This window comes from Chelon labrosus, assembly GCF_963514085.1.
Source record: "Chelon labrosus genome assembly, chromosome: 7".
NCBI classification, from domain to species: domain Eukaryota; kingdom Metazoa; phylum Chordata; class Actinopteri; order Mugiliformes; family Mugilidae; genus Chelon; species Chelon labrosus.
The window spans coordinates 30132710-30159770 of NC_140343.1; the positions used below are offsets into that span (position 1 = coordinate 30132710).

General features: G+C 41.6%; 1 protein-coding gene across 1 annotated transcript; it reads right to left on the bottom strand.

The window, feature by feature from the left end:
• Positions 1 to 453: 453 nt before the first annotated feature.
• Positions 454 to 27061, bottom strand: ppp1r2 (protein phosphatase 1, regulatory (inhibitor) subunit 2). Its single transcript, XM_084548472.1, has 6 exons — positions 26097 to 27061; positions 11717 to 11824; positions 11249 to 11332; positions 6207 to 6307; positions 3734 to 3925; positions 454 to 3201 (listed from the first exon to the last, which is right to left on the bottom strand). The coding sequence occupies exons 1-6, from the start codon at positions 26225 to 26227 to the stop codon at positions 3182 to 3184; spliced, it is 636 nt and encodes a 211-aa protein (XP_084404598.1). The 5' UTR covers positions 26228 to 27061; the 3' UTR covers positions 454 to 3181.

A 27061-nucleotide genomic window follows, 5' to 3' on the forward strand; every position in this document is an offset into this window, starting at 1 on the left:
CAGCGCCATCAGGGGGATCAGGAGAGAACAACTCAAACATACTGCCATTTAATTTTCAGAATCAGAATCAGAATGTCTTTATTGCATTCCACGCAGTACAGAGTGAGAGTTTAAGTTTCACAAATGAAATGTAAGTTCCCTGCATTTTACCCCTTATGTTGAATACAAAATGGTCACTTGTGTTCTTTGCAATTTAATTTACACTCTAACTTAACTAAATTTAAGTCAATTCCATCTTATGATGGAAACTATATGTTTGAAATGTGTTGCTTTTATTTACTTTAAGTGCGTTACTTTAATGTTTGTAAAGTTGACTCATTCATAGATCAGATATATACATTTTCTTTGCTGTTTGGCAGCTGATAAACACATATTAGAAATAAAGCTCAACATCGTTTATGAAAAAAAAACAAAAAAACATCAGCTGTATGTGTGAAAAAAAAAAAGAAGCTGTGTAGTTTGAGGCTTTAATCAGACACACACCCTCTCGGTTTTCTGCATCATTTATCTAAAGACACACGAAACCAAACACTGGTTTCTAACAACATCAGTTTAATGAAAGGAGACACAACACACAATCTGACGAATAAGAACATGCAAACTGTGAAAAAAAAAACATGGATGTGAGACCACGTCATTTTTGTGACACACACAGTGCAGAGTCAGTTGGGCTACTTAACAGTCTACCATACTTAAACAAACCCAACAGAGATGGTGTGAAACAAAAAGCGAGACGCGAAGCAATAAAACGGCACACAAACAGCAACATGGAGCATAGCCTGCTCATTTTACACACATGTACATAAATACACAAGAGGCACATTTGACAGATTATAACCACCTACAGGGTGATCATGTCAGTCACGTTTTGAATAAACTTGTCCTTTTGTCTTTAGTCTGAAAATAAACCGATCATCTTTCAGTTGTCTTTTCTGTGCGTTTATAAATTCAGTGATCAAGATAAATGGACATCTTCGACACAGAAACATTCCTGTTTCTCAGAAACAGCCTTGTGACAACTAAATGACTGGATGCTTTGTCTGCTCACTACAAATTTTATTTGTTTCTTTCAAATCATGGAGAGGAAATGCCACCAAATATTCAACACCAAGGGAAGAAAACTATGACGGGACATTGGCAGAAGTCATACTATCAGTCAATTTGTACTGCAAGGCTTAACACTTTAGATCACAATGAGGAATTAAATGGTCAGAAGAAAATTAAGAGATCACAACACAAGACATACTCATTGTTGCTGCATGCTCATCATTTAATTCTTCTGTCAAGTGAAATCATACAGTACACAGTCAAGAGTCCAGCAGCTCGCAAGCAATGCGCAGGCACCAGGATGAGTGTCTTTCTTTCCTCAGTTGACCCGACAAGTTTTTAAGACTAGGATCTTCTTAACACCTGTAGGAATCCCAAATATTACAAAAATCCTCAAAAGCCTTAGTGGTTTAAACACCATCTCCAACTTCTTCTTTAATTAAAATCAGTAGCATCAATAACATATCTTTCCATGATGTTCCCAAGCTGCATCATACAACATTAAAGTGTGAGGAACTGAAACACAAGCTACACGATTGTACCTTCCTCCAGATAATTTAGAATTTCTGTCTGGCGAAGCTCAGACGTGATGAGCGGTCAAATAGACACATTATCTAAGCAAGAGCACAGTGAGCGCTAGCTTCTTCTCAGATCTACATCAGAGCACAGTGCCTAAAGCTGAAACTGGTAACAGATCTTTTTCCATACAAGACAATGTCCAGTTCATCAGTAGCACGTCCTATAGGTCAGCAGCGTGGTGTCAATACTGTTCCTCCTACTTATCTTAAAGAACTGAAACATCTGAAGTGCCCAATATAACATTTATAAATGGATAACCAGCCAGTCCTGCAATCATATTTCATAAAATAATCTGGGAGAAAAAAAAAGATATTTACTGAAAAAGTGCCTCTCAATCGACAATTTATGACTCTATGAGGTATACCTTCAAATTAAAATGAGGTTTGACATGGTGGTCTTGTTTGCACAGAGAGAGAGAGTAGATAAGAAATTCCAATAAATCCAAGCGCCAGTATAATATCATTGATTTTGTTTAGTTGACAAGCATCATGGTGAGGCAGTGGTTCCCAAACTTTCTGTCATTCCCACCTAAACAATGACATATTTCATTTTGATCAATTACAACCAAAAGTAATCAATTTTATTGAAACAGACAAAAGGTTTGGGGTTCACATAATTAGCCATATTAATGTTACTTACTGGTTTACCTGCACATGACTATTCATGCAACTAAGGTCTGTTGAACCTCATTCCATCCAGTTATCTCTGCTGGTTATGTACTGTATCCCCTCCACAGTCTCACCCTCCCCAGTTTGAGAACCACTGCACTGCAGCATATAAATATTTATTAGCAGTAAATATCGTCGGTCATAATGCAAACTTTTTGTTTTTAATAATATAACTTTAGACTAATACCATGATGCCATATTATTATGTCATTTGAAGTAACCATCTTTTCGTGGAACAGCATTAATAGCTCATGAAGATGTGAGTGTGGTTAAAAAATAAGTAAGTAGTTAAGGGGAAAAGAAAAGGTGACAGACAGGCGGGTCACAAAGCAAAATAAAAATAAAAGTCATGGAAGTGCACTCAGCAAAAGTGTCATCTTCATGTTGCGTGTGCCTTTTATTTGAGGCCTTCGGGTTTCCCCTGCCAGCTCTGTGGCCGCCTGGGGAACTATGCAGTGGCCAGATGGGAGTCCTGGTCATCCAACGTTTTTTTTTTTTTGTTTGTTTGTTTTCTTTAAAAAAAAAGGCCTTGATCCTCCTTTCAGGGTCAGAGAATTATCGATTTTTCAGTGCAACGCCTGTCCAGAGCAGTTGGGAAGAGGAAATTCTTGGCAACGAGAGGGGGAGGAGGAGGGAACAGTCTTTACTTGTGTGTTGTATGGATTCTTGGAGCTGAAAACCATTGCATTTGAAGGTTACATTGCACAGTTCTAGGGAATAGCAGAGACAGACAGTTGACTGGGAAGTTTTTGGCTGTTGAAAGTTGTAATGTGGGTGGTGAAGCGGTGTTAGCTGTATGGCCCAGTGCTAAAACACAGAGCTCAGTGTCATTGTCTGTCTGAATCTTGGGCTGACACATGGGGCTGATGGTGGGAGACAGGCCTCACCTACGAGTCCAGAGAATCAGCTGGAGAGGAGACAAAGAAATGCATGAAATCAGACAGATGTGGAAAAATGTTTCTTGTCTGTGTGACGAAAACAGAGTACATAATCTTGACCACTATTAGGCCGCTGTGTTAGAAGGTTTTAACATCCGGTGATTTTTCACGTCTTTAAAGAGACAGTCTCAATATGTTGCCAATAACTTATTACCTTACAGATGCCAGGCTAAATCTTGCAATTCTTGACATACTAGACATGCATAATGCAGGTCTGATTCATAAATTTAAAAAAAAGGTAAATAAAGTCCTGTTTCTCATTATAATGCAATGTGTTCAATATGTTACAACAGCAGTCAGTTAAAACACTATGGCCTCATTCTGATGCACAGCTGTGGAGAAATTAACCATGGGGACGGCACAAACAAACTTAACTGACATGCATGCTGATGGTGGAAGAACCATTATTTCTTACCATTTCGCTAAAAATATGAACACCTAGAGCTTGTCTAAATAATTCATACAGATGTGCACAGAAACACATCCTCTCACTGTTGTTACCTTCCTGTGGTGGGTCAACACTGATCTCCTCCGTCTCCGTGTCCTCCCTCAGCTCCTCTGTGTCGTCCCTCATCTCTTCATCTGCATCTTCATCATCTTCTTGCTCGCTGGCAATGAGCTGACGGGCCAGCTTGATGTTCAAGCCCTCATTATAGTGCATCTTCCTCATCATCTGAAAATGCTTCTTTTTGGCTACGGGTAGAGTGACATGTGAAATTACGTGAACTTGCATGCAATCATGGTCCATGGAAACGTTGCACATGAGTGTGTGCTGCTCCATGGTTGCTACAGCATGAGACAACAAGAGAAAGCTGACCTCTAGGATTTGGTTTGACAAAGTTACACAAAGCACTGAAGGATTAATCACGTTTGTGTTTCCTGAGCCAGGTTTTACCATATGTGGTAGGATATGCTGGTCCGTGTTTGTGTCTGCAAGTATGAGTGACATGACTCAGACAACTCTAGCATTTATTGTGCACACATCCCTGACATGCAGAGAGGCAGAGTAAACAGTAAAATCTGAATTTGAGGTTGAATCAGCCTCTCAATTATGCAAAGTGTGCATACTACAACACAACACGTATTAAAAAAGAGCTGTTAAAAGTATATACTATCATCATTTCTAAATTACATTACTTATGGTGATAAGTCTTGAAAAACAGAACTGAATTTACTTACATACTCATAAACAAGATTACTGTATATTTTATCATTTGAAGAAAATAAGTCAAAGGCAGACTGTTCCACCTCAATCCATATAATCTGGTATAACAGTCAGACATAATATATTTAATATGTAATTTAAAAACGCATGCAGTTAAGCTCTTATTGTTGCCTGAGTAAAACGCCATCTCCAGGGATACAGCACGCATGTGGCAGGGAATTCAGCATTTATTAAACTTCAGGAACAGCCGGGATCCATCGACAGCAGCTAACACATAACACATAACACGCTGGCAGAGGATCTTAACCACTTCTTTGTCCGAATTCAAGAGAGGTCTGGATGAAAGAATGTCTCTCCAACCAGAATCTGCTGACCAGCCACTTACCCTTACTTACATTTTTAACCTTTCCCTAGCACAGACCACTGTGCCAGCCTGCCTGAAAACCACCACTATCATCCTGGTGCCCAAGCAGACGAACATTACCTTCCTCAATGACTACAGGCCAGTTGCTCTAACATCTGCAGTCTCCAAGTGCTTTGAAAAACTGATCCTAGGTCACCATATATCATCTCTCCACTCCCTCATTCGACCCACACTAGTTTGCATACAGAGCACATCCACAGATCTGCTGAGGATGCCATTAACACAGCCCTCTATGCTGCACTAAAACACCCAGAGGAGATGGGGTCATATGTCAGGTTGCTTTTTGTAGATTATAGCTCAGGTTTCAACACCATAATAACAAGCTAGTCACAAAAATGCAGTGGCCAATGGAAATAGAGGGAGTGGACACGGAGAGGATGCCAAGTATAAAATTTCTGGGGTCAACATACTGCATCACTGGTCTTCTCCTGCCACCTCTGGAGGACATTTGCCAGTCCAGATGCCATAGCAGGGTCTGTAACATTGTGCTACATTCTGGTATAGGTCACTTAAGACACACACAGCCAGACTCAAAAACAGTTTTTATCCAACGGCCATCATTGCACTGAACTCTGTATCCCCTCTGCATCATCAACTTTAATGTCCCTTTAGACTGAATTGCACTTTATACTTGTAATGAGTGAGTGAGTGAGTGAGTGAGTGAGTGAGTGAGTGAGTGAGTGAGTGGGTGGGTGGGTGTGTGGGTGGGTGAGGCAGGGAGTGTAAGGGTATGTGGAATTTATATTTGGGTTGGGGGAAGGAGGGTGGGAGTGTAATTTAAATGTAAATATGTGTAGTCTTATTCTAAGGAGAGTCATTGTAATTTTGTTATACAGTATGTGTCACATGCAATGACAATTGTGATCTTCTGATTCTAATCGTCTGGTCTTTGTGGGTTTCAGGCATCACTCATCTCAAAAATGGTTGTACTAGAGACATTTAGTCTGTGTTTGCGTGCATTAGATGTGTGTTCAGAGAGTGTACACAGAAGGGCAATGTGAGAGAACAGTGTGTTTAAGGCAAGTCAGCAAAAGGTCAAAAGCACAAAGTAAACTTGAGTCCTTTCTCAGACTGTGTAGCGTCACCGTGGATTCAGTCACCCTCACAGCTGCAGAGGACACGTTGTGTTAAGATGAAGGCTATAAATAAACAGGTGGACTGTTGGATGCAGTTGCCAAAATGAGCAACAATCCCCATTACCATGGATAAATACATAAACCTCTCTCACTTTGCTGTTGAAATAATGGTTGTCTGGTTCAATTTAACAAGAATGACAAATTATTGACAGAAAAATATCATCAGTGGCATTATACCATTCATCCAAAAACATTAAATCAAGGTGTAATATTCCTTGTGGATGTGACCAATTAAGAGGAGAAATGTACCTTGTTCTTCAGGAGTCAGCTCCTCTTCCTCCTCCTCGCTGCTCTCCTCTTCCTCTTCTTCTTTCATGAAGCGAGGCTCTGAGCCCTCTGCTGCCACCAGCCTTAACAAGATAGAAGCAGATAGAAAGCGTAACATGTTTTATTATAATTATTAAGTAATCCCACGACCATTTTTCCCTCTGTCCAAGAAGTGTCTGCAAGTGAGCAGTGGAGAGTTCATATTCTGACCTAAATAATCCCAGAACCCACTGCTTTACAAGAGACGGTAGCATCATACTGCTAACATTATATGCTGTTGTGCTGGACTCGTTTTGCAGGACGGAACATCTCCAGGATATGGGGAACGTTTAAATCAGGGGTGACCATTACGTCGATCGCGATAGACCGGTAGATTGCGAAGGTAGTGCGGGTAGATCGCTACATATTTGCTACATGCCCTCAGTTCAGCGGCACACATGCACAGCCACGCACAAATTCAACAACAACTCAAGACTACAGTCTTTCTTAAAGAGACAGCTCTATTTTTCTAAAGGTGCAGTGCACCAATTTTTCGTGATAAAAATAAAAACAAAGCAACAATTAATATATATATATATATATACACACACACACACACAGTGTTGGGTATAGTTACTTTGGAAAGTAGTTAATTAGGTTACAACGTCACCATCAATTAAAAGTAATCTGTTACGTTACAGCATTACCTATGAATAAAAGTAACGCGTTAGAGTACTCATGCCTTACCAAAAATTAAAAGCCGTTTGCAGCGCCTCGCACATGCTGCAACTTAACTGACACGGACACACAGCCTCCTTTAAATGCACCGAGAAGTCCTGACAATAAATAACGTCATTCAGCCAACCAAATTAACTCTGCAGGATAACAATACCAGGGTGATAGAGTGGTGCTTGGATACAAGATGTTTTTTTTTTGTTTTTTTTTTTAAATTGGAAGTGGAATTTTTTGCGGTCGACAGAAGCTTTTCACCAACGCAGTGTGTGCATTTTACCGTTGTTCTTGTCCTTTTTGCTGGCGAATTGAAAATAATGTGCGTATTTCGGGGCGACTGTGGCTCAGTAGGTAGAGTGGGTTGTCCACGAACCAGAGGGTTAGCGGTTAGATCCCTGGAATGTGCCACATGCCGAAGTGTCCTTGAGCAAGACACTGAACCCCCAGTTGCTTCCAGTGCGTGGCACTGGTGTGTGAATGTGTGTGTGCTTGTGTGAGCGAATGGGTAGATGTGTCTATGACTGTAAAGCGCTTTGAGTACCAATAGGTAGAAAAGCGCTATATAAAAGCAATACCATTTACCATTTACTTCCACGATTCAAAAGCTGTCCTCTCTGCCATCTTGCCGGTGGTTCGAAAACACTCACACACACACACACACACACACAGGTAACGTAGGTCAGCAGGGCACAGACGCATCATCACAGCGCTGCTCCTCCGCTGACACATCCGCAGGTGGCACAATACTGTCTGACAAAAAGCAGGCTGCAGTCGGAATTTTTCTTTCCTTATCCGGAGGATTTCTTAAAGCAACGGATTGCTTTTTTAAAAAAATAATGAAGGTACTGATTACTTAACGCTTAACGAAACTAACGCGTTACGTTACAAGTTACACGAAAAAAGTAATTAGAGTATGGTAACGTGTTACATAGTAACGCGTTAGAATAAAATGTTTTTTACACAACACTGTATATATACATATACACACACACACACATATACATATATATACATACATACATGTATATATACACACACACATGTATATATACATACACACATGTATATATACATACACACATGTATATATACATACATGTATATATTAGGGCCGGGACTCGATAAAAAAAAAATTAATCTAATTAATTAGAGGCTTTGTAATTAATTAATCGAAATTAATCACATTTTAATCGCATATAAATATTTGACCTGAGAACAGTGAGAAGTAATTTTTTTCATATGGATTTTTAGTATACCATTGAATAATGACTGAATACATAAGCTTAAGCAACAAAATATTGTTTATTTTTGTTCAACCAAGTCCAACAGACCAGTGCAATTTTGCCATTAAGTGTAGCAATAGCATATTTAGAAATATAGTAGCCTACATTTCAGAAATTCAGGTACCCTATAGGTAGGTAGACCTTCTGTAAACTATGTTTTTTTAAGTAAAACACAATACTTTCAAGTACATTCAGAACATTGGAAACCCTGACTATTACTCTAGAAAACATCTCTCTGTTGCTTCAGAGGCCATAACAGACTTTGTTGATTTACCAACAGCTGGTTTCAAAAAATGAAATTAAAAAAGTGTGGGCATCCCTGGTTTAAGGTGTTCAACTATTTTATATCTGACACATCAGCAACACTTCTTTTCGTGGAAAAGACTCTTATTGACAGCCAGGAAAAGGAAGTTGTACCATTTTATGAGTATCAAACTGATATCGATTCTGGGACATGCCTGGCTGATAGCGTATCAGAGTTGCAGGGGGGGTTTAAGAAAGCATTGCATTGGACACAAAATTTGCGTTGCATTTTTCTCAATGTTGGACCAGATACTAGTGTATGGGTGAGTTATAGTATACATATATAAATCACTTAATCATTGTATATATGGCCTTCAAATTAGTAGCTAATCAAACAGAAAATCATCAATACTAAACGGACAAAGAAAACACTTCTGCAAAGTATTAACTGGAGATACAAACACAGAGGGAGGGAATTAGATAAGGTGGAGGAGAGGGTTGGCAGACTGAAAAGAGTAGAGATGTGAGTATGTGTGACTACTCAAGCATGAGACAAAACTAACAAGACTTAGTATCCCCATCTCTCACACTCAAAACTCAAAAGACAAAATGAATGATGGTTTATGGCTGAGTGGATGGTAGTGAACGTGTGGAACTGCCCTAGGGAAGCTCCCATTTACTGTATTACTGCTCTCCAACCAACTGGCCTGATTCAGCCACAGAGAAGACATTTTCCCTAGAGAATACGAGAATTTGTGAATTAAAGACGAAGGAAATAAATTTAAGAAGGGTACGTGATGGATAAGAGGAGAGAGAAAGATAAAGGAACAAGAGAACAGAGGAAAAGAGCAGCTGCTTTACTGCCTGGAGGGTTTAGTGTACAACAATGGAAGGCACTCATTGTGGAAGCAAACTCAAGCGGCTAATTAACTTGCAAGCCTGGAGCTAATCACGATTCTCTCTGTAGCGAGTCAAAACACTCATCGCTCATCCAATCCCTACATCACTGCACTTATGTAAGCACGATAGCCCACAGCAAATACACTTCTCAAGCTCCTATTACTGCCAAGATAGACGTAAAGTACTTCTTAACCCAGACAGACTTTTCAGACTGAAGGTGACAATAAAAGACATTATTCACACCCTACAGTTACTTCTGCTAGTCTAATAATGACTATATAATCAATTAATCAAACCTTAGTTCAGCCCCCAAATGAACATCTGAACAAAAAATATTATCTAGATTTGTTCATGCCAAAACACTATTTGTAAAAATATATTTATTTCAGTATTCAAAACAAACTTAGCACCATGTAAAGTATCTTCAACGTGACATAAGACATGTTTATTGATCCCACGTATGGGAAATTTCCATGTCACAGTAGCGCGGAATTTGGCCAAAATATATACAAAAAACAATAACAAATTCGACAGGAAAATTTCAAAATACAATAACAAATTTGAAAAATATATACAAAAAATAACAACACTCTGCAAAATATATAGAGAAATAGAAATATAAAGACATTCTGTATGTACACTGTGGTGGATGGAAAAGTTTACAAATAAATAATTGCTAAAACTATAAAACGATATAGTTTTATAGTTTTACGAGACGGTGACGTAGTGATTTGTGCAATATTAGGCAGTGCAAAAAAAGCAGATTTAGTTTGTGCAAGAACATGACTTAGAGCTGTGCATTGTGTTAGTCCCTAACATGTATAAAACTTTGGTGGTTATGTCAAGAGCCAGTGACAAATAAAGGTTTTAATTTGATTATTATGTAGTGTTATTTTGCATTTATGCAAGGAGTATGTTGTTGCTGATTGTGAAAACTGTAAAAACTAATTCACAGAGCATGTGTTGAGCAAGCCAATGTAATAACAACAACAACAACAACAACAACAGTGTTGCAATCACCACATTAAGTCTGAGCAAACAATTCGATTGGCCAAGTAATTCTGAACTTCGTAGGCAGGGGAAATTCAGGCTGGTTTCCTTGCTATTGTGTGTGTACCGTTTTCAATTAAATAAGTCATTTAAATGATTTGCAAATCAGTGCACTTTAACCCATTCAGGCCTAAATACTCTTCTGTAAAGCCCCTCTCAAAACCTGAGGTTTTTCAAAATATGTCAACGCTTACTAAAACCTTAATTTCTCAGGCTCTGTAGCAGATAAAAACATGAGATAAAAAGCATTTGACAGCTTACTTCTTTGGCTTTCAACTTGACTGACTTGCTAGGGCATAATCTTCAAATGCATTTTTTTAAAAAATCAATAAACACCAAACATTTTTAAAATTTTGAAAATCAGTAAAGATCTATTTTTTCCAATTACTTCGTCAATATCACTTCCTTCACTTGAGTCAGCCATGACGGATCGCTAGCATGGTGTTTAAAAATTTCGACCAAAACATACTCCACGTGTAGGCTTATTTCGACCAATCACAAAGCATTTTATTAGTCACATGAGTTTAAAAAAAATCCCTAAGCATCTCTGTCACTCACCCCAAGAATATTTCAGCCAATCACAGTGCATATAATTGGCCATGTGCCTCGAAAAAGACGACAACGCTCAAAATGACGCGTTTGCCGGTCTTAATGGTAACTACGCATAGATGCGTGATCCGGTCTTAAAGGTAAACACGCACAGATGCGTGATCCGGTCTGAATGGGTTAAACAACATCTTATATTTTGTACTTATCCTTCCTTTCAATACTTGCTTCCACTCTCTAAATCTATCCTAGGTTTGTATTTGTCTCCCAACATTCAGGTTTAATTCTTACTTTGATGCCAGGTCATCCGCTGCAAGCCCACTTTGGTCATCCAAGTCACTCAGCGCCCCATCATCATCGTCATCCCCAACCATTCTGAAAGAGAGAAGAAGAAACTAAGAAATTAGGCATTGGAGAGGATATTGGATAGGAAAATAAGCACAGACACAAAGCGTAGCAAATAGCCATACTGACAAGTTGACAATATGAGGCTGAGAGGAATGAGAGCAGGGATGAGAAGGAAAGAGGTCGATGAAGAGTGAAAAAGTAACTGTGACCAGGGTGAAGAAGCACCCAGACACACTAGATAAAAAATCTGCTGAGACACTAACACATATCATTGTAACTCAAGAGGCATAATTGATGAGAAACTACAAAGATTCAGCACTGTCACTAAATCAGCAGTTAGCCTAGCTCTGTATAAACTCATGAACAGGACATTACTAAAAGAAATAATCGGCATGCTTTGAGGCTATTAACCTGTTGAATGGTGTGCTGGGTTCATCAATCTTCATTAGGCCATAATCTTTGTCAGCTGGATGGTATGTGGCCAGAATGTTCATCTCATCCCATTTTTGGGATTTCTTCCTGTAAAGGGATCAAAATAAAAGCAGAAGAAGAAAATGAGGGTTAAATGGACAGTAACACAATGTAGACCACTGCACATCAGCTACAAACCCAACCCCACAGCCCACTGTTTCCCTCCAGGGAGAAGAATGACCAGCTTCAATCTAGGACTGAACGCGCCCCAGTTGTCACTCAGACCGCATTATTTTGGGAACACAGTGTCATCCGCATCAGTTTGTCTTTTTGTGTAATTATGTTGTATTATGTGTAAGAGGTTTGCATTTGCGTGGGAGCCCGTCAAAAACTTGTCCATCTCATCGCTAGCAGTGTCCTTTATTCATTCATTCCATCTAGAGCAGTGGTTCCCAAAGTGGGGTGCGCCATTGCAGGGGGGGTGCAGGGTGACAATTTTTCGGGAGTCCCGCAGGTCACGGTATTCCCGGGAGTCAATTTCACTGTTGGTAATGTGATAGGGACGGGATAGAGCAAACAATCAGCGGGAGCGGGCAGCAGCGGGACGGAGCCGGAGATTAAATTAAAAAATGACGCTGCAATGTGGTGAGTGAGCCCAACTTTTATTTTATTTTTTGGGGGGGGTGGGGGCAGTCACGTGATCGGGATATGTGTATTTATGTTCAGTGTAACAGGTTTGTTAGCGGTGTCCTTTATTGATTCATTCATTCCATCTAGGGTGACACGGGTGCCACTGTCGCTCCCATCCCATCCCGAGCCCACAAAAATACTCCCGTCATATCCCGATCATGTGATCCCCCCACCCCCCCAAAAAAAAATCCTTTCCTGCAAAATCCCGAGAGAAAGACTCCCAAATCCCGTCCTGCTCCCTATGTTGTTGTCTAAAGTTGGGCGCACTCACCGCATTGCAGCGTCATTTTTTTATTTAATCTCCGGCTCCAGCCTGCTCCCGTTGTTTATTTGCTCTATCCCATCCCTATCACGTTACCAACAGTGAAATTGACTCCCGTACCGCGGGACTCCCGCCGGAATACCGTGATTGTCACCCTCTAATTACATCCGCGCCCTGCGCCCCCCCCTGCAATGACCGCACTTTGGGAACCACTGGGTTAGACCAACTCTACTTCCCCAAATCTCTTCTTCCAAGGTGCTGTGCATCATCCCTGACCTTATTCACAGAACAAAAAGTCTGGTATCATGGGACACAGGAAGAAGGTGGGAGACAAGAGAGGGATGCTAAATCCACCGCCTGCAGCTATAACCCTGCAGGACTCCCCTACGTCTTTCCATAAAACACAACTGGTCCTTTTAGACTTCACAAAACAGCTATACAAACTGAATTGATCAATTTAAAAAATTGTGTTCCAATAGGCATATTGCTCAACTATAAAAGCATCAGTTCACAGAGACACACCAAACAACAGGATGTGTTTGAGAAAGTGAGGATTAGCAAATGCCACAATGGAAATAAATTTTGCAATAATCAAGTTTAAGAAGGTCATGGGTGAGACTAGTACGCATTAGATGCAAAATGACAAAATAATGGCCTGCTGGTCTTTTTATTAGCAATAAGGTGGCCTTGCGGTTCAAGAAACTACTGTGTAAACAGGCCAATGTTGACTGATAAAATGCCCTTGACCAATATACTGAGACCTTCTATAAAATTACTTCCTTGTCTGTTGGGACTGTGTCCACAAAGAGTGCATATTCATGGAAATATTAATTAATCAAAATTTACAGAGAGATGGACAAAAATAATGTGGATTTTTGGAGACAAGCGGTGTGTCAAGATCTTTAGAACAACTGTATAGACGTCCATAGAGGCCAAAATCTGCTCCGAGTTATTTTGAGAGAGCGTGTGCATTACAAAGTTTAGCGTCAAAAAGTATGTGGTGCTTCACGTGTCTTCTGAAGTTCAAAACAACAGAAACCCCTGTTCTGCAGTTGCCCTTATATCAACTCTCCTGTTCACTTGTTCATTCAGGTCAGTTTGTTACACAAAAAAACACAATGATGCTGCACCTGTGTCTGCAAGGAAAAAAAAACAAGACCAACTACTAGTGCACACTAAATATAGAACTCTCCCTCTTACGTGATGATGAATATCAATAGAGGGTGGTCAACAGCTGGCGACATAATGCTTCAGGAAAACTCATTAAATGGAGTGAGTCATCACTGAGAGCTGACATACTGAGCTGTGCTATCAGGTAGCATAGTCAGAAGGCAGTGATGAAAGGTCCAACCCTGTGCTCTTCTCTATACACTGAACCCACCTACACTAGGCTCTTGTTAGTCAAAATGTACTGCCTCCACTATCTCTTAATGTATCAAGCTACACGTAGTACCAGTCACAGGGCTTTACATGTGTTTCTTCCAACTCCTAGTGTAACTTGGCTGATTCACATGCATTTCATCAAATCTAAAAATCAACTCAAAGGACCTAAATAAGTATAAAATAGAAGAGGCAGTGTAGAGAAGGAATTCTCTGATAGCCGAGGCACTCCTTAATTAAAATGTCTTTATTACAAAAATGACATGTCCTAACTGGACAACTTTAAAATGCCCACGCGTAGCGGCATGGGGCCTTCTTCAGGGCATAGTGAAGCAGATAGAAAACTGATCTTATAAGGGCAAAGACACACAGGTAGAAGCGGACACACAGGTGCTGACAATCAGTGTTGTAATAAATTACATCATTTTTGTAATAAAGACATTTTAATTAAGGAATGCCTCGGCTATCAGAGAATTCCTTCTCTACACTGCCTCTTAGATGTCCTACCTTGGACCAAAGAGCACCCAAACCAGACTCAAAAGGAATCGAGCACGCCATTCATCTTGAATCTGATAAGTATAAAATAGATTGGTACAGGGAATTCTAATTCTTTATTCAGTGTACTTTGATACACTGCCTGTAAACTCTGGTGTAACTCATCAGAGCTGGAGTTAAACCAAACATCAAACTTCAAAACTGGACTGAGTGAACGTTGGTCTGGTTAATTTGTGGTGTGAAACAAAACAGACTTACAACTGTATACATTGCAGAACAATAAAACAGAGTAATATTTTTGCTAAGTCCACACCAATAGAACTAAACAACACAGACACAACAACGCACAGGTAATGCTTTCAACGCCTTAACCCCCTACCCCGGGGCAACACACTCAACTGTAAATTAAGCTTAAGTAACATTTACACAAATGTCTGGTCTAAAAGTTTCCCAGCAGAACATTGTACTGTCACAAGACGGTCAATGTTATTCACTTCACCTGTTAGTGGTCATAATGTTATGCCTGATCTTTGACACTGAATTCATGGCTCAATTCAAACAGTATTGTCTTGTCACTGACTATGTATTTTTCCCAGGTCCCACTAGATCCCATCTATAAATGTCCTTGCCCAGTAATCCGACAATTTCTTAGAACTCTTAGAAGGTGATTTAACCTTTTGTGGCTCATTTGACAAGTGTGGAAAATAATAAATGCAGAATTACTTTTCTTAGAAAAACTCTCTAAACCAATTTGAGATATTCTGCCTTATTCCTTCAATTTTTGATATGCACTTAACACAAGAGCAGCTCAGACGAGTTGGCGATGACATGACAATAACAATACGTATGCCTCAGAGAAGACAGGTGAGGAGCCCAGTCAGTCATTGCAGCGAACTAGGAGCGGTTCATCAAGCATGTCAAAAACCTTCATTAAAGACGAAGCGCATTCTACTGTGACACGCAAAATATGTAAGTCAGTCCTGAAATACAACGTGCAATGCACACTCATCTGAAAAGACATCCGATAACGCTAGCAGAGGAACTGCAGTCAATTACCAGCTTCACCAAATGCCCTGTGGTAAGAGAGAGAAGGATGCTACACATCAGCAACTTGACAGTGAATTTCATTGTCAAGTTATAAGACCATTAGCTGCTGTACACAGAGAAGGCTTCGGAGATACACTCACCAGCCACTTTATTAGGTACACCTTGCTAGTACCGGGTTGGACCCCCTTTTGCCTTCAGAACTGCTTTAATCCTTCGTGGCATAGATTCAACAAGGTACTGGAAACATTCCTCAGAGAGTTTGGTCCATATTGACATGATAGCATCACGCAGTTGCTGCAGATTTGTCGGCTGCACATCCATGATGCGAATCTCCCGTTCCACCACATCCCAAAGGTGCTCTATTGGATTGAGATCTGGTGACTGTGGAGGCCATTTGAGTACAGTGAACTCATTGTCATGTTCAAGAAACCAGTCTGAGATGATTCGCGCTTTATGACATGGCGCGTTATCCTGCTGGAAGTAGCCATCAGAAGATGGGTACACTTTGATCATGAAGGGATGGACATGGTCAGTAACAATACTCAGGTAGGCTGTGGCGTTGACACGATGCTCAATTGGTACTAATGGGCCCAAAGTGTGCCAAGAAAATATCCCCCGCACCATTACACCACCACCACCAGCCTGAACCGTTGATACAAGGCAGGATGGATCCATGCTTTCATGTTGTTGACGCCAAATTCTGACCCTACCATCCGAATGTCGCAGCAGAAATCGAGACTCATCAGACCAGGCAACGTTTTTCCAATCTTCTATTGTCCAATTTTGGTGAGCCTGTGCGAATTGTAGCCTCAGTTTCCTGTTCTTAGCTGACAGGAGTGGCACCCGGTGTGGTCTTCTGCTGTGCTGTAGCCCATCCGCCTCAAGGTTCGACGTGTTGTGCGTTCAGAGATGCTCTTCTGCATACCTCGGTTGTAACGAGTGGTTATTTGAGTTACTGTTGCCTTTCTATCAGCTCGAACCAGTCTGGCCATTCTCCTCTGACCTCTGGCATCAACAAGGAATTTGCGCCCACAGAACTGCCGCTCGCTGGATATTTTCTCTTTTTCGGACCATTCTCTGTAAACCCTAGAGATGGTTGTGCGTAAAAATCCCAGTAGATCAGCAGTTTCTGAAATACTCAGACCAGCCCGTCTGGCACCAACAACCATGCCACGTTCAAAGTCACTTAAATCACCTTTCTTCCCCATTCTGATGCTCGGTTTGAACTGCAGCAGATCGTCTTGACCATGTCTACATGCCTAAATGCATTGAGTTGCTGCCATGTGATTGGCTGATTAGAAATTTAAGTTAACGAGCAGTTGGACAGGTGTACCTAATAAAGTGGCCGGTGAGTGTATATTGCATTTATTTTATGCCAGCTACATTATCCTATCTTACGACACGCTGTGAAGCACTATTAAACGCTACTAACGGTGACGATTTATATAGGCTACACATATCTGCAGAGCACAGTAATGATAATCTGGTGTGTTTATGTTTAGTTGTATTTTGTTCTATTAGTCGACATTGTTGCTATGGTTGTAGAGCTTGTTTTTTCGTCCTTGATGTCAGTTAATGCACCATGCCAGAGATGGAAGTTATGGTAGAGTTCAGAGTTAGACCTGCATATTAGAAGTGTCAGACTGAAAGTGTTTATGGTGTTTGCGAGGACTGCGAGGGATAGTTGCCCATGTCCAAGCTTCAATTACCTTGCAGAACAGTCTCTGTAGCTTCCTTTGTGTGTGATGCTATAAAAAATGGTCAACAGCTGTTGTACCCCAGTAGAATAGAATAGAATGTCTTTATTGTCATTGTACAGGTACAACGAAATTAAGGTGACCTGGGGTCCACCTTAGGTGCCGTAGAAGTATTGGAATAAAAATATATAAAAGGAAATGTAAAAAACTAGAATAAAAAATATGTACAATACAATAAACACTAACAACATCATTCACACATAATAAGAAGTCACTGTTATTGCACATCACATGAAATTATTGCACATTCGCACAAATTATTGCACGGATGTATTGCATATTACGAGGATAATGTGCAATGGATGCCAGAATATGTGTTGCGAGCTTCACAAGCCAACCGAGGAGAACTCTACCTCGTTTCTTATGTTCTGGTTTGTAAAATGAATTATGTTTACATCTGTTATGTATATTTTTGCCATTTTATTGGGTCAACTTTAGTGCCCACTGCAGTGAGTGAGACTTTGTGAATTGTGTAGTTCGTGCTTTAGTAATGGCATGACAAAACGTCTTGTTTTATTGCGTATCCGTATGTTGTTGATAGTTTCTACAGCAGTGGCATCATAACAATCTATTAAGAGGTGTTTTGAATAAGGTTGAAGGTCACTGAGGTCATTGAAGGCCTAGTAGGAGAATGCACCTAGTAGGCCCATCACTGGTAAAATCGGAAGTCATTCAACCACTAGTACAGAGGAGGGTAAAATGTCTAAGCGGTCGAGGTGGTATTTTTCAATCCACAGTATTCAGCATCAGAGATTCACTGCCTGCCAGTCAAACTGTCTACCCTACTGTCAGGATGAGGCTTTCAAGACAGTGCAGAAGAGATTGAGTTTCATGGAAGCATCCATGAATTATATATGACTGGGTGCGAGGCTCATACCTCTGTTAACTAAATAATAATGGGTTCAGTGATTAAAGGAATGACAGAAAGGTTTGTTCTCAAACGAGTGAAGGAAGAGCTCCATTTCTTTCTTTAGGTCTTTTTTTCCTAAGTATTATGTCTTTTCAGTCATCTACTTTTACCTCTAGAAACTATGGTGTTGCGTCTTGAGAGGCCAATTTCTTAATGGAAATCTATGCTGGGAAGTTGAATTGTTTAAACACAGACAGGTGGTCAAATAAATGAATGCTGGGTGGTGCAGAACTAGTTTATGATATCCTCAAGAAACCGCAGAATGGGCTGGGAAGGCAATGCAATATTTGGGCTATAGACAAGCTCAGTGTGACCTCCGCTGCATGAAACAATGGAAGCTTTCGGATATGTATTCTATTGTGAATAAAATGGTGAGTAGGGTAAATTCCTTGCTATGCAGGCTGCCTGAATAATTAAATCCAGGCAAGTTCTTTAGCATGTTGTACACACACCCTGACTTTGGAGCATCCTGAAAATGATTGAGAATTTTAAAACTAGTTCACTTTAATCTTAACGGTTTCTGAATTGGTAACCACTGGATTTCCACTGATAGGCTGTGATATAAATGGTCTCAGATTATACTGTAGTTTTGTTTATTAGAACATCCTCCAAAATGTAGGTCATTAGAAGGCTTTGTGGAGATAATAATATATAACAGTCATGAGGAATTGTTATTAACAGTATATTAATGTCACATGTTCTTATGAACACAGACTAATAGTGTATTTGCTTTAAACTCAGTTGATAGCAGCAGCATGGTAAAGCATGGACAGCCATGGCTCTCCTCTGTGGAGTTGGTGCTTGGTTGAACACAGGATTCTTCCAGAAAACTTTCCCCCTTCGCTTCCTCGTCACTCAAAGAGAAACTATTTTTGTAACAACACAGAAAAAGCTTGATTCACTGTAGGGAAAGGGATTCACTAATAACTACCATCACACTATGGCCTAATTTGTCAATCCTGCAGCTCAGAGAGGATCGTTTATAACACCTAGAGCTGTTGGCATAGGGCAATCATGAGGCACAGTGCATGATATATCATTCAGATTCAGATTCAGATAACTTTATTTGTCCCCGGGGGGCAATTTAAGGCACAAGTGAGCAGCTTAACATGGAAGTACAGACATTTTAAGGTGCAGGAAGGGCAGCAGAGCCGTCGTCCAGAGGGGAGCCACTGGAATGCTGAGTGGAGGACGTGTGAGGGGTCTTTGGTAATTTTTACTGCCAAGTTGAGTGTCTGTTGGTCATGAATATGTGTAAGAGTTCTTACAGGCAGGCCAATGCTCTTAGAGCAGACCGAAACAGTGCTCTGCAATCGGTTTCTGTTGTGGAGGCTGATGGAGTAGAACCAACAGGTTATTGAGAAGGTGATGATGCTCTCAATAAAACTGTAATAAAAAGTCCGTAGAATGTCTTTGCTGACTCCAAAGGAGCTGAGTTTCCTCAGGAGGTGGAGGCGTTGCTGGCACCTTCTGAGAGTCTCTTCGGTGTTGGAGGAGAATTTCAGCAGGTTGTCAAAGATGGTGCCCAGATATCTGAACTTCTCGACCAGCTCCACTGGCTTCCCATGGATGATGGTGGTGGCTGCTGTAGTCAGGTCCCTCTGCTTCTTGGAATAAGTCACCACCATCTCCTTGGTTTTACTGACGTTCAGTTCCAGGCGTGAGGTGTTGCACCACTCTATGAACTCCTGAAGAGCTGGTCCGTGGTGATGTAAGGGTCCCGACAGCAGAGACAGGAGAACTGTGTCATCAGCGTACTTGACCGGGTGGCAGTTGGGCTGTGTGGATCTGCAGTCATCGGTGTACAGGATGAAGAGCAGGGGTGATAGCGCGCAGCCCTGGGGGGAGCCAGTCGAGGTGAAACGGAGGTCTGAGAAGGTGTTGTTGACCAGTACTCTCTGGGACCTGTTGGTGAGAAAGTCCAGGATCCACAGAATTAACTGGTCGTCTAGGTGGAAGCGGGAGGAAAGTTTTGTGGCCAGGATGTGGGGCTGCAGGGTGTTGAATGCCGAGGAGAAATCAGCAAACAGTAGCCTGGCTGAAGAGTCAGGGTGCTCCAGGTGTTTGTGGATACTGTCCATGATGAATGAATGTCTTTGTATCATCAACACCTTTGCCTGCGCGGCAAACTGGAATGGCTCAATCAGGGGGTCCGTTGCTCTGATGATGTGGTGTTTTATGATCCTTTCCATGGCTTTCATCACTAGGGAGGTGAGAGCTACGGGTCGAAGGTCATTCAGGGCTATTGATTTACATTTTTGGGGATGGGGATGACAGTGGAGTGTTTCCAAAGATGAGGGACGGTGCTGCTGTCCATGGAGCTCTGGAACAGGGTCTGGAACACGTCCTGCTGAGCGCAGTGCCTCAGGACCCAGCCACTGATGTTGTCTGAGCCAGGTGAGCTGTTCTCTCTGGTTCCCCTGAGGGCTCTCCCCACGTCATGTGAGTTGAAGGTGAATGCAAAGCCGCCAGGATTGAGTGTAGATGTTACACTCTTAAGCTGGATGGTGTTGTCTGTTTCGAATCTGGTGGAGAAGGAGTTGAAGTCGTCAGGGAGGGATGTGGGGCTGCAGCCTTCCACCTGGATGGTTCTGGGGATGGTAGCAGCAGTGTTAGCGGAGGCCATGGTCTTGAGGCCCTGCCAAGCTGAGCGTAGATTCCCTCCGATGAATTTCTGCTCCACTTTGTTCTTGTACTTCAGCTTGGCAGTCTTAATGGCCCGCTTGACCTCCTTGTTGACCTCTTTCTTTTCCAGTTCAGAGCCCGTGAAGAAAACCCTCTTCTTTTTGTTGAGCTCTTTGGTGAGCCAGGGTTTGTTGTTGGGGTAGATGGTGACTGTTTTTGATGGGATGATGTTGTCGACACAAAAGGAGATGTATGATGAGACAGTGTCTACTTGCTCGTTGATGTCGTTGTTGGAGGGGGAGAGAAGGCTGTCCCAGTCTGTAGTTTCAAAGCATCCCTGTAGAGTTTGAAAACTTTCCACTGTCCATTGTTTGATGTTCTTGACAATCTTCTTCAACCTCCTGATGACTGGTGTATATGCTAGACCAAGCAGGATGGTGTAGGGATCAGCAGACCCGAGAGGGGGGAGTGGGAGAGCTCTGTATGCATCTGGCACAGAACCATAACATTTGTCCAAAGTCTTCCCCTGATGCATGGTGCATGTTATACACTATATTACCAAAAGTATTCGCTCACCTGCCTTTACTCATTCTATGAACTGAAGTGCCATCCCATTCCTAACTCATAGAATTCAATATGATGTCGGTCCACCTTTTGCAGCTATTACAGCTTCAACTCTTCTGGGAAGACTGTCCACAAGGTTGAGGAGAGTGTTTATAGGAATTTTTGACCATTCTTCCAAAAGCGCATTGGTGAGGTCACACACTGATGTTGGTCGAGAAGGCCTGGCTCTCAGTCTCCGCTCTAATTCATCCCAAAGGTGTTCTATCGGGTTCAGGTCAGGACTCTGTGCAGGCCAGTCAAGTTCATCCACACCAGACTCTGTCATCCACGTCTTTATGGACCTTGCTTTGTGCACTGGTGCACAGTCATGTTGGAAGAGGAAGGGGCCCGCTCCAAACTGTTCCCACAAGGTTGGGAGCATGGAATTGTCCAAAATGTTTTGGTATCCTGAAGCATTCAATGTTCCTTTCACTGGAACTAAGGGGCCAAGCCCAGCTCCTGAAAAACAACCCCATACCATAATTCCTCCTCCACCAAATTTCACAGTTGGCACAATGCAATCTGAAATGTACCGTTCTCCTGGCAACCTCCAAACCCAGACTCGTCCATCAGATTGCCAGATGGAAAAGCGTGATTCATCACTCCAGAGAACGCGTCTCCACTGCTCTAGAGGCCAGTGGCGGCGTGCTTTACACCATTGCATCCGACGCCTTGCATTGCACTTGGTGATGTGTGGCTTGGCTGCAGCTGCTCGGCCATGGAAACCCATTCCATGAAGCTCTCTGCGTACTGTACTTGGGCTAATCTGAAGGTCACATGAAGTTTGTAGCTCTGTAGCAATTGACTGTGCAGAAAGTCGGCGACCTCTTTGCACTATGCGCTTCAGCATCCGCTGACCCCTCTCCGTCACTTTACGTGGCCTACCACTTCGTGGCTGAGTTGCTGTTTTTCCCAAACGCTTCCATTTTGTTATAATAGAGCTGACAGTTGACTGTGGAATATTTAGGAGCGAGGAAATTTCACGACTGGATTTGTTGCACAAGTGGCATCCTATGACAGTTCCACGCTGGAATTCACTGAGCTCCTGAGAGCGGCCCATTCTTTCACAAATGTCTTGTTTCACAGTCTGCATGCCTGAGTGCTTGAATTTATACACCTGGGGCCAGGCCAAGTGATTAGAACACCTGATTCTGATCATTTGAATGGGTGAGCGAATACTTTTGGTAATATAGTGTATATTGCTGGAAACCTTTGAGAGACTTGTCTGAAGAGCAGTGGTTGAAGTCTCCCAGGATGAACTTAGGAGAGTCCGGTGATATCTGTTCTATTTATTGAACGTGCTGGTGATATGCTCAGTCACTGTAGCTGCGTTGGCTCTGGGGTGGATGTAAACCAGAATGAAAAAAAGTTGTGGGAATTCTCTGGGCAGGTAGAACGGTCTCAGGGAAACAGCCAGGAGCTCGATGTCTGCGGTGCATAGTCTCTCTCTCTCCACGATCGTGGAGCACCAGCTGTTGTTTACATACAGACACACACCACCGCCATGTTGTTTCCCGGTGCGTTCGCTGTCCTGATCCAGCCGGAGTGGTGGGGCAATGCCGTCAATGTGCAGCGTGTCATCAGTGTCGTTATTATTTAACCACGATTCAGTTAGTGCAAGAATAGAAGCAGTTCTATATTCATGCAGGTGGCTGACGCTGGCCTGCAGCTCGTTGATCTTGTTGCGGAGGGAGCGCACATTGGCTAAAATGATGGACGGGAGCGCTCGGTGTTTACATGTCTCCCTTTTGAACCTGGCTTTAACACCACCCTTCTTTCTTCCCCTTCTGGTTACCTTTCTGTTGTTGGAGTCACGTAGGTTGGATGAGTTCACACGGAGTATTTCCTCTGGAAAGTTATCCGTGATGATGGTGTGCTGTGACTGTAGTCCGAGCTGTATAAGGAAGTCTCTGGTGTATACGTTGTTTGCGGAAACCTCGCAGAAAAGCAGCCACTGCAAGCATATCGCCATCCAGATTAGTCCGCGGATATCCATGCAGAGAATTATCCAAGAGAAAGAAAAGAACAAAGTGTAGGACGTCCGGTTGTTGCCGTGCAGTAGAACAAAAAGCTAACTGCTAAGTGCGCTAGGCTAAAGGCTAAGGGTTGAGTGCGCCCCGGGTGCGTATCGGGACACAGGATAAAAGTCGCTCCTCTGTGGTAAGTTAGCGGTGGAAAAGTTAAGGCAGGCAGACATACACTTGTCCAAGACAGGGAGGGTGTAAGACCCATGTAGGATGAAAAAAAACAAGTAAGAACAATAAAAACAAGAGAAAAAACTGCTCAGCTGACCACCGGTCGACCGCACGAGCAGCAACCCGGAAGTAGACATACATTAAGTAGACATACATTAAAAACATGCATGCCAATTTAAATTGTTGTGTTTATTTTAAATTTGTGTTAGACCACTGTTTAGGGGATTAAAATGCAATCCAAAAGCCTGAATCTCCAGCTAACATCAACGTTTTAGGAGCGTTTTTAAGGTGTGTGATGTTAATTTATACCCATGGCTGATAAACAGACAGTTCATGTAGAGCCTGAAAGGTCTCATTTGATTGTGTATTTATTTATTTGACTGAATCATGCCAGCATAAAGTCGTTGGTTGGAAACATGGTAATTATGTCTTTCTGTTAAGCAACTTGGTAGATGTTCTTCGCAGCAGCATACTCTTGCTGAAGGGTGCTGCGAAAGATTTCAGCCCAAGTGGGATTTGGATGGCCGATGCCTTAACCTTGAGACAACTTCCTACACCGACCTGCACTCTTTTTGTGTCAAGTATTTTAGGCAGTTTCTAAAATATTTCAGTAACGTTCTCAGATGACATACATTGCAAAAAATATCCAACTTGTATCACTTTTTTTTGTATAATTCCACAAACCTCAACATATCTCACCATAACCTCACCATATCTGTAAATCTCCTTAACATAGTCTATTGTATGATTAACTTGAAATCCAACACAAGTTATTAATCTGACTATGTTGGTAATAATAGCAGGAGCAGTGAAGAGGCACAGGTGACTTAGGGCTATATATCTTGCTGCCACAGAGTCACTGCCAGTGAGAGAGAAACAAACCTCTAACTCTCGTAAATGTGTCCCCTGTGACCAAGTACACAGAACAGCTGATTTAGCAATCCCAGAGCCAAAGTTCACAATCTGCATTCCAGCATCTCATTAGAGACCCTAGTCACGTCCCTAAATTGCAAGACTGTTGGCCTACTACAATTTATTTCCCCTGCAATGCTCTTGACCTAATCGCACCACAGTGCCATTGAACACTTGACTTCACATTTTAGCATCAGGATGGCGTTTAGGCCAAACAATGTAAGACGTCCAGTGACACAAAATCAAAAAGGTGAGTAGACTGAAGGGCACATTAGATGCATAAGAAAATAGAGGTAATAATGACAGACATGTATATGCAACAGCAGACATGATTGAATTTGAAAGTAAGAGGCAGAAATGTGATTATCAGATGAGAACAGTTAGACTGATACCCCAATTACAGTGCAAGACTGTAACACAATTGTCAGTGTCAGATGAAACATGAAGTGATTGTTGCCAGAGAAATAAAAAGAAGAAAATCCAGGTCTGCTTATTTGCCCACTGGTATGTAGTGATCTCAGTCTCAGTGTCTGTTAGAGGCTTTTAATAACATACACTGGCCCGCTTTTATGTGAAAGACTGAATACATTCAGTTTCCATATACTGTACATTTCAGATATGTTGAAAATTGCATATATTATGTGATAACAATGCTGAATCCAAAAACATTTGTAAAGCTAAGATTTGGTGCAGGACTGTTATATTAGAATGCATTCATTTTCACTTGTGTAGCTAATGAACTTGCAATTGAATGTACATATGACCACTTACATATGAAAGAGTGACACTCAATGAGGCCAAATATATGTTGTAAGTTTAACTTATATTGTACATGGCCAAGATATTGATCACCCTAATGCATCATATAATGTGCTAAGCAATGTACTTACAATGTACGCTAATGTTCATTTTTATTTAATGTACAGAGGGTTTAATGTAGCCCTGATACATGTTAAAACAAATCGAGTGTTCAAAGTTTGAGCTTTGAAATAATCTGACAACCATATTGAGACGAGTCAAACAAATAAGTCAACATTACCTCAAGTGGACGTGACAATCAGGGGAAAGTTAGCATAACCTCAGTCAATATCTTAAGTTATTTCGCTGTTATGATAATAGTTAGCTGGGGGTTGTCCCTGTCATTCTAATTATTTATTTAATTTATTCATCTTTAATGTTATCGTGTGTTAACTGCTACAATCACGTAATTACCTGTACTGACTCTGTCAGTAATGGCTAGCAAGCTAACCCGACAAACGGCTCCAAGGAGTAAATGTTAGCTCTCGGTTACACATGCCATCAAGAGTTTATCGGGCAGGAGAAACCATCTGATACTCGGGAGAAACGCCCAGAAACTTCTGAAATGTGCAGCTCACTGCTGGCTGACATTTACAGCCAAAGACCTGACAGCAGGGGTAACGTTAGAAAGGCTAACAAGTGTTTAGCTGTCTTTAGCTAACGCTACATGGCTACCAGCCTCATCACAACGGGGGACAACACTTACTGTTGGTCATCTTCCGAGAGTCCAGGGGCTTGTTCATTATTCTCTACCGATGCCTCGTCCGGCAGCGATTTGACGTTTGTACCACTGTTCTTGTTTTTCAGGATGCCTTTTATCGGCCGGGGAGCTGCCATTCCCGCACACGCTGACTGACTGTTACACCGGCTGGCTTGCACCGATTTGTACTCAAATTAATTTCTGATGCTGCGAATTCAGCCCTTCAGTTAACAAAGACAATGATCTGTTTGAAGAAGGTGCTTCGTCATAACTCAATGCCATAAACGGGGGAAAAATCTAGACAGGATCCTACGTCCACTGGTGGTTTCCCATGCAAAGTCTCTCCGGGTGTTCACTGACTGGAGGACCAATGGGGTAACAGCGCTACGCGAAAGTCTCAAAACATCGCGAGATCTATGACGCCAGGCATATACATAGACAGTATGAAGATAATTTTACAGTTTATGCATGACAAACATGTGACAAACAGCCATGCATATGCCTTTTTTTAAGAAATTACGTGGACCTCAGCAACAGTAGTATTATTTTGGTGTAGCTATGCTTTGATATTTTAGAAATAATGTGAATAAGAGAATGACATAATTTGTCATTAGTGACCTGAATGGCAGGATGTGAACAAAAATGTGTCCAAGTAATGCAACTGGTTGTTGTAATTTATGATAAATGTAAATATTAAAGAGCATAAAATATTAACTGCATTGTGATGATGTTCCAACTAAAACATTTTGTGTATGCAACAAACATGGCAGACACTATTCATTCCAAAAATGCATGTTTTACAAGAGAGAAATAGTAAATAGTGACTCTTGCAACACAGTCCCTTTCTCTATCTGTCTAAATGCATATATGCATATATATTTCTGTGGATAAATACACACATATATTGCGGCACATTCCATTCAGGTGTTTCAGGTCATTCTGACCTGTGCACTTGGTCATTCAGTATATTC